The sequence below is a fragment of the Odontomachus brunneus genome, unplaced genomic scaffold, assembly GCF_010583005.1.
Source record: "Odontomachus brunneus isolate Ranch 3 - 2012 unplaced genomic scaffold, Obru_v1 Obru_scaffold_006, whole genome shotgun sequence".
NCBI lineage: Eukaryota > Metazoa > Arthropoda > Insecta > Hymenoptera > Formicidae > Odontomachus > Odontomachus brunneus.
In genome coordinates this window covers 325714-334830 of record NW_022639456.1, presented here as the reverse complement: position 1 = coordinate 334830, position 9117 = coordinate 325714, and the positions used below count along the sequence as shown (strand labels likewise).

Below are 9117 nucleotides of genomic sequence, written 5' to 3'. Positions count from 1 at the left end.
TGGTCAATTCACAGCTTTACTCACGTACAAATCAAAGTCGTAATGTCTTTAAAAACGTGGACTCCAAATGTTACCGCGAAGATAATTGGTTCGAAAAGCAAGACGTGCAACCATAACGTTTGAGTACTTTCTCGAAGTTCTTTTTCTTGAAGTTACTTTTATCTCGTCCAGCTCGAGAGAAGCAATTTTTTTGTATCAAGAAAAGAAAAAGACATAATTCCCATCGCACTAACCTTGATGGCGATAGTTTTGGTCCACGCGGACGACTTGGTCGATCTGGCGTCGTTGGTCACGCGTATACTAAAAGTACGACCTGCGCAATCACTGACCAACTGATACTTGCACGGTCCCTTGAAGCTGTAGAATTTACCGTCAAAGGTGCGATAGTGCGGGTCTCCGAAAACCGTGCAGACCCCGTCACCTGAAAGAGATGTTCGTCGAGTGTGAATGTCGAGTTGCCGCGGTCGCGGCGTATTGCGCACGTGAGCGCACTTACTCTCGACGCATCGCGCACAGCATTGATCCTTCGGACGCTCCAGCTTCGTGTTCGGCGGGCAAGGTTCGTTTATTACCGGGCACATAGGCATCGCGCAGCGCACTTTGCCCTGTTTGCAGGCGCACGCCTTGCAGGAATCAAGCTTCCATGATTCGCCATCCTGCCTAGGACAAAAAAGAACGTTTAAACCGGAACAGGATGGGATATCCCATGGAGTAACTCGCTAGCTTCTGCTCGTGGGATTTGGCGCGTCGAAAAATTGCCGACTATACGTCCAAGAGTTTCCACTATCGCGCGTGCGTTGATACTCGCCTCGCGAACTTTTCCATTGTAAATGCAAGAGGTTTTGCTCTCCTCGATGATCGGGCATTGCGGGCAACAGCGACCGTGTGTCTGATATTCCCTGGGACACTCCAGCACTGGGCAGGTCTCCTTCGTGCACGAGACCGATGAATTGGTGCAGGTGCAATGTGTGCAGTGATCCGCGTAGAACTGTTTTCCCGAGGTATACAGCATGGTGCCGACCATGCAGGCGCCTTTCGGAGGTGGTAGAAATCTTCTGCTACCTGCATCACGAAAAGCGTCGTTTGATTAGGTCAGTCAAGGATTTGGAAAGAGAAAAAGGGAGAAAGACAGTTGAGAGAGAAAGATCGTTAGCTTTAGTCTGAAGCGACGCGCGAGAATAACTTTTTTCTTTTCATCCACAATAGTCAAAGTAAAAATATTAATTTCCGGGCCGATCCTAAACATTCTTATTATTTTGGTCTTTAAGTACAAATATTTAAACTTTTAACATATAGAGTATATGTATTTTTTATGTTAAAAGTTTAAATATTCGTATTTAAAGACTAAAATAAGAAGAATGTTGAGGATTAGGTACGTGTCCAAGCATTGATATCTACAAATTATTCTCTTATTACATTGTGTGCGAGAGAGAGAGAGAGAGAGAGAGAGAGAGAGAGAGAGAGAGAGAGAATTTCCTTTTCGCGCCATCCTTAATGCGGGTATGCGCGCCTTCGTTCTCATTTTACTAAAATGTAGAAACGGGTTTTCGAAAGTACGACATTTGTACGTTTTATGTTAATAGCGCACTTGCATTTGAAATGAAGCTTGTTTCTTGACGCGACAATTCATGGATTATATTTCCATTCATTACGGAGTCGGCGCTATGCAGTATTGTAACCATCGAGCGTTATATTTTATTGCGGCATTTTAAAGTCGCGACGCGAGATATTCAGTTAAATGGCAGCGCGTATTCTTCGACGGCTAGATGACAATCGTGGTGTTACGTGCGGCTGGTTTTTGCGCAATTGCGACATTGGAAAATAATCAGATTCGCATAAAACCGGTTCGCGCCTTTGGCGTACCGTAAGAGAGCCGGTATGACCTATAAATTCAAAGTGACTTTAATTGTTCGCGCGATCACCTGGAAAATGCTCCTCTTGTGAAAAATGTTGTCGCAAAATGAAACTCGGAGCGCTACTCATTTCATCGGCATCGAAGCGCTTACGCAACTAAACGCAATCCCGTATCTTTATATAATATTACACGCGCACAATTATCTACGTCGCGAGCTTCTACGTCGCGAAGAAATGGTCGTCAAGTATCGTCGAGTCGAAAAAGACGCTCGGGAAAATGAATCGATCGAAAGAACATGTAGATTTTTCATTCGTTGAACGATATCGGGAGTGAATAATTTCGGGGCGGCGACGCGATCTAAAATATAATGAAAATTATTCGAGTCTTTTCACACCTCGACAGTGCGGGCAGCATTCGCCAGAAACGTGAACGATCTTCGAGGCAGGACAATTGAGCGTCGGGCACGCTTGTTTCGCGCAGGTGAGCTGTCCGTTGTTGCACCTGCAGGTTACACAGGGATCTTCCGTCGTTGTCACCGATCTATCCGCCGTGACTTTCTGCCCGTTCACCAGGCATCCTGCAAAAGCGTTACGGGATATTCGCGAATATTCTCGCGTTTTTATTTCTACGCTCCTTCCGCTTCGCGGACGCGCGTTTCTTCGACCGTGAATCGAGCGTAACGTAGCGTCACGTTCAAACGTCCACGGTGTTACGTGATTCATCGAAGAAAAGCAAAAAAAGAAAGGAATGGCAGAAAACATTACAACATACGCATTATCGTCCGCTCATTTTTCGTCGGGGGAAGGCGGCGCGCGTTGTAATTTTCAATCATTATCGTTCCTCCCTCGTTATATCGGGGAACATTCCGGCCTTAATTGCGCGGCGGGATGCATTCAAGGGATCGTGAGAAATATTTGTGAGATTGGCGTGGGTAATTAGCAGCAGCATCAGAGAGTGAGGAAAGAAGAAAAATGTTACGTACCTGCGCAGACCGGACAGCATTGGCCAGGTGCGGCCGGGCTCGGATTTGAACAGGGCGTGTAACACCGTAGTGTTGATTTCGTGATGATGCCCGATTTGCAGGTGAATATTATACACGGATCCTTCCTGTCCGTCCATTCCGTGTCCGACTCGTGGTAGACGCCGTCCTGTATGCATCCTGCGATCCCACACGTGCGGTTAAGATTTTGCAAAGTCCACGCTTAGGATTTTGCACATATGCGGCTTAACAATAATTTGTCGTCGAATTATGGGACATCAGTTTTGTCTTATTATTTGTACGGTTATGAAATCAAATAATTAGGTCTTAATCATTTTTAACGCTAGAGTTTTAATCATTTGTACAAATTTGTCAATGATGCATTAAAACAAACTGCTGATACCAATGTAAACAACTAAGGAATATAAAAAGAAAATTTTTTGTGGTTTTTTTTTCATTTTATTGTGCGTTTTTTTTAATGCATTAATAAGCCAAGTTTGACCCGAAATTGGACTTTTACCTCAAACGCACGAATAATTGAACGCCGAATTATCGCGGAATACTTTCGATTGACAAATAAATACTGGCGTTATGTATCCGCTCTCTCTTTAATATCTCACTTGTTTCTTCCATCGATTGGTCAGCGTACTTTGTGCTCGGGCCGCGTTTTCCCGCGTGAGTTTTGTCATCGATGGGCGCGCGGGCCGGCGAAACGAACTTACGTCATCATTAACATAATTAATAGGGGGCGATAAAGGGGGCCGCGCATCTGTCAGCTACGTGTCGTAAACAGACGGCCGCGCGAGGCCGACGCTCAAGTTCCTCGGGTTTATCACCGTGTCGGCGAACAGAAGTGCCTTTGTGCCTTGGGAACAATGCTCCGGCCGAGCATTCCGCGAGTTCTCGGCTTTCCATCTTACCGCCGCCGCCGACACAGACTCTCTCCTCCGTCTTTATCTCTCTTTTCCGTCCCGGGTCGCGAGTGAGCGAGCGAGCTCAAGCCAATTAGGACGATTAGGATAATTAGCCGAATTAGCGGACAGGACAGACGGACGGATGTACGCATATACGTACCTGTACACCTGTGGCAGCACTCGTTGTCGGGTGGATCCAGCAACGTGTAACAGCCTTCGATGCTCGGGCACTGCTGCTTCACACATTCCACGAAACCGTTCTGGAAAAAAATAAACGCCAGAAAATTAATTTTTTTTGCATATGACATAAATATCGGCTGTTTTCAAAAAATTCTGTCATTTGTGACAAAAGCATAACGATTTCTGAAACACATCGTGTAAATGGTGAAGATTTTATTCAATTTGACGCGTCAAGATATTTTTCTATCAGTTGCACGCGACGCGACGAGAAATATTTTGCCAAAGATGCAATTTACCATTCGTCCTATATAATTCAAAGTCATGAAACGGCAAGGATGATGACTCGAAGTCGAAATTACCAATTACTACGCAGGCTCTCATCGCGAAGAAGCAGTTTCGTCGCGAGGCGCGTGGAAAGTCGCGAACGCCGTGGCGAAAATACAGACGCGTTAAATAAAACGCGTTATGAATTGGGAATTTTGTCGACGACTGAGTCACACGCCGCAAATTACGCTGGCGAAATTCCGGCTTGACTTCTTCCCTCTTCGTCTCTTTTTTTTATTGAGTCTTGTTCCAATTTCACTTCGTTCGCGTTATCGCGTGTTCCAGTAATTATTTCTCCGGTTCGTTATCGGGTTCCATAATTAAGTCTTTACGATTTATCTTCCGTCAGAATTATGTAAAGTAATTTAACGTGGGTCGGCCGGTCACGTATATAAGGGAGAGAAGGAGAGAAAGAGACGCCAGGCGGACGTAATTAGGCATACCGCAAAAGGAAGCTCTCTGTTTTTAGGCTCTTCGGCCCGACGAGTATTTTTACGCAACGCTCAAAAATTAATTATTCCCATAATTAATGTTTTTTTTTTTTTCAGGCAAGACGCGGTGAAACTATACGGACGCACGAAAGATAACTATACGCGAAAGATAACTATAAACTCGATAAACTAAATACATACCAATCGAAAATTTGTATTCAAAAAGCATGTTGCGTTTTATCTTTCATAATACTTGTATTTTTTTTCTTTTTTTGGCTCGGAACGTCGATCCCATCGTTAGGTCAAACATTACGATAGATGTATGAGACGTCGCGTCACTCTCACACTCTCTTGCTGTGATAGAAGTACAGCGTAAATTAACGCGTCGAAAATCCAGCTGACGATCACAGGGCTCGCCCGGGCGACTTACGATCGTGTCTTGTAAATCGCGGATGATCGATCGAGGCCGATCGATCTCGTCGCTTCGGCGCAACAAACAAATAATTATGTCACACGCCGCCGTCGCCGCCGCCGCCGGTTGCAGCGGTGGCAGCGATGGCAGCAGCAGCAGCAGCAGCAGCAGCAGCAGCAGCAGCAACAGCGGGGCGAAAACAAGAAGCCTCATCTCGGTCGGCCACGAGTCGACGAGTCAATGAACCAAACGCGCAGATAAATCGCCGCGGTCGCGCTAAGATCGGTGCGGTGCGTCGAGAGATGCATCGAGGTTGCGGCGCGTCATAAGATGCACACGCAGTGAACGAGCGAGCGTGTGAGCCGACGACCGGCGCGCGCATAGTGTGTGTGTGTGTGTGTGTGTATGCACATCTTTCTCTCTCTCTCTCTCTTTCTCTTTCTCTCTCTCTTTCTCTGTCTTTCTCTTCTTGTGCGTGTTGCGAGCACGACTATGTGCGACGAATTGATCGAATAGATCGCTCAAAGTGAAGATTCTTCTGTTTGACCTCCCGAACCAGGCCAGTTGCTTTAACCCCTTTAACCAGTCCGTCACACCACATAATATTGCCTCGTCGCGTATGTCCGTCGCGCGATAACGACATTATCTCGCGAATTAGACTACGAAGACGATCACGTAGCCTTCTCTCTTCTTCTCCTCGATCGTAATTCTTTTTTTTTCTCTTGTCTTGCGAGGAGCAACGCGGCGTATCGATTTCGACAGGACAGACTCTCGCAATTCTTAGCCTGTCTCGTCGCAGTCATCACGATATACATGTGGACTTTATGAAAGTGGTGTTGGCTTGTACGTAACAAATTTTTTTCACGATTAGCATCATCTTCATTATAAGAATTTACGCTCAAAGTTTCGCAAAAGCACGAAAGCTTGAAACGTCTCACGTCTCAAATACGATATATAATCAAATGGTTATAAACGGTCACTTTCGTCGGACAGCGGCATTAAATCCAACTAATGGAATATAAATCTTGTAGAAGTACTTTCGGCTTGTCGCTTAAACCACACGGCTCACTTTCTCGTCCCGACGTTACGCGAGATTCTTCCCGGTCCACACATTCAATCATAAATTCTGTCCGCTAGTCGCTTAAAACATCGATTTAACGTTTGACTACGTGCGATTTACCTTACAAATGCAGTTGAAGCACCTCGTATTCGGGATCTTGTCGACAGTGAAATCTTCGCCCTCGATGTCGCAGGTCTCTCGGCTTCCTGCAAATTTAGAGCAAAAATCGTGATGAGAAGAACGGTTATGCGTGACTGATTGACTTTATATCGCGCAATGATACTTTGATGAGCGTGGTAAAGATATATAACTACAATGAACGTTGCAACGCGATCGGCCTTTGTATTCTAGAGAGACTTTCTCATTCTTTCGTACATCGAGGACGTGAGTCGCGCTCATTTCGCGCGAGTTCCAAGTTTTGTCGTTACTTTTCAGAATCACACTTGATTAAAATTATATTCGACAAACGGAGATGATCATCGATCCAACAACCGGTTCTTCTAATCACCTCTTAGTAACAGTAAACGCGATCACTTAATTAACGCGATAGCGCATCTCAAGTTATGAGCAAATTATGTCGCTTTCTCTCCCTCTCTCTCGTTGTATTTAAATCACATTTGAATAAACTTTTCGCGAGTTACACGAATTTTACAACACACATACTAATGGTTTCACTGAACGACACTTCCAAGATGATGATTGTGCGAGGAACGTAAATGGTTTTCGAGTATTCGCAGATAACGTTTTTTCTTACAATTTTCTCACTCATAGCATAGGTAGATTCCCTCATTTCTTCTTCCCCCTACCGTTGGCTATTATCTTTCGATAAGAAATTAAACGCGATGTCATCGTAAACGTACCTTGGGACACGCTAGTCGTAAGACCGTCCGTTTCCCGGCGGAAATCATGTCGCGCTCAGCTGCTAGGTCGACGAAGCCACCATCAACATCCCTCCCGGTTCCCTCGCGCACGTATTCCTGCACACTTTAAGCAACCTTTCTGTTAAACTGCAACTTCGTTCGCGTTTTTCTCTTTCTCTCTCTCTTCTTTTCTTTCTCCTCCCCTCTCGCGCTTTATCAATACTTTCGAGCCATTGATCCGTCTTAAATTAAAAAGAATCCTTCCAGAGCAAGATAAAATACCGCTCTTGACATTTCTTCCATGATCTGTTTCTTCTCTATTTCGTTTTGGATTTGCATTTCGCCCCTTGAGAGAGCGCTTTGCCTACTCTGTCACTGCTCTCGGAGATTTAACGCGTCGTATAGTAACTTTCGAGGCGGCTTCGCTACGTCCCCTTTCAACCCCGGTGTGAGATCATTCGTGTCTCTCCGCGAAAATCTCTCGAGAATCGTGCGAGAGAGGAAAAGAGAGAAAGAGAGAGAGAAAGAGAGAGAGGATCTATCGCAGAATAGTTTTCGATTATGCAACTACGAACACTGCCACTTCCTTTTGGAACGAGAGGGAGGAATGCTCGAAAGATACAAAATATATATTTTTATACCACGCGTTTGGCACTAGGTATAATCGTTCGATTCATGAGCGGTGAGCGTAACGCTCATCATTCTTCTCGATACTCGTCAGAGCGGTATCGAACGGCGATTATTAAAGTGAAAGCGGTTAGTATTGTAACCTAGCCGTCCGTGGATAGGCAATGACATCGCTGGAGAGAAGTCCGCAGAAATTACGCCGCAAAAGCAAGTGGCAGAGACCGCGCAGTAGTCGATCGGAGATCGTTCATTCGTTTGCTCGTTTGTTCATTCGTTCTTGAAATATTACTGTCAATCGTCACATTCACATATTGCTCTCACTAAGCTACTCGAAAAACATCGACGAATCGGTGTCAAAGTGCGCAGGAGTGCGTGTGCGAGGAAGGACGCAGCGTGGCGTTCGCGATCGTTCAAAGCTTCAAAATTTTCTTCTCTTTTTTTCTTTTCTTTTTTTTTTTTGTTCACTTATTCGCCTGTACAATACACACTTTTCTTTCCCGTTCGTCTCACCCACATTCTTCCACACGGGGAAACGTGAAAAGCTCGAAACAGTTTCGCGTCGCAACTTCTTTCTCCGTCTTTCCACGCGATCATGTAATCTCCTCACTTTTTACTGTACATCCCTCTATCTTTCTCTCTCCTCATCTTCATGTGTTTTCCTCTTTCTTTCTTGCGTTCCTCGAACTGGTTGCACGGTTAAAAACTCGGAGAGCAGTCTGTGAAAAGAGCGCAGGACGAGTGGCATAGGAGGTCCTCGTGCCGTTTGTTCGTCCGCTCGTCTTGTCGAGGTTATACACGAGAATTTATACTTGCAGGATATGTTGACGAGTTTAGGATTAATTAGCGGATAGAACGAAGTCGCGCGAACCTAATCGATCTCAGACGGCGTTAAACGCGGCGTTGAGACGACTCGCAGGCGTCGGCGCGGCGTACAGTGGGGTGGAATGAAATTTCATATTTCAAAAACGGCTGCAGCTTCGAAATTTTAACCGATTTCGATGCCTTTTTTTTTATAAAAGTTAATGAAACTTGGAACAATCTTGCGGAGTCAGACTTTTGCTTCCCTTCTTTTAAATCAAACATATGTATATGAAGAAGACAGATTTAGAAATTCTTTTTAACCAAACAGTGTGTGCAGATAACTCATTTCATATTTCATTTAATTTAACATCAGGTATAAATATTATTATTGAAATTAAATATTCAAGCCCAAATTTTAGTAAATAAAAACTATTGATTTAAGTAAAACTAAATTATTATATTATTATATTATGAATTTTTTTATTGATCATTATATTTGAAGTAACAGGTTTTGAGCTTTCGAATCCATTGAAATTGAAAAAAATTTCTTTAGAAGCTATCTAGAAGTTAACTTTATGTCTTGTTTAGAAGAAGCAAAAGACAAAAATTTTACTCGACAAAGTTATTCTAAATTTCACTAGATTTTATTAAAAAAAAAAAAAAAAAAAAAAAAA

At 44.2% G+C, this 9117-nt stretch overlaps 1 protein-coding gene across 1 annotated transcript in view; it reads right to left on the bottom strand.

Annotated features, from left to right (window-relative positions):
- Positions 1–9117, bottom strand: part of LOC116852798 (BMP-binding endothelial regulator protein-like) — a 38934-nt gene that overhangs the window by 6297 nt on the left and 23520 nt on the right. Inside the window, exons 3-9 of the mRNA XM_032833476.1 lie at positions 6276–6361; positions 3909–4008; positions 2838–3014; positions 2250–2432; positions 809–1062; positions 497–656; positions 234–421 (exon numbers count right to left, since the gene is read on the bottom strand). Of these exons, the coding sequence (XP_032689367.1) occupies positions 234–421; positions 497–656; positions 809–1062; positions 2250–2432; positions 2838–3014; positions 3909–4008; positions 6276–6361 (1148 nt within the window). The remainder of the gene's footprint in view (positions 1–233; positions 422–496; positions 657–808; positions 1063–2249; positions 2433–2837; positions 3015–3908; positions 4009–6275; positions 6362–9117) is intronic.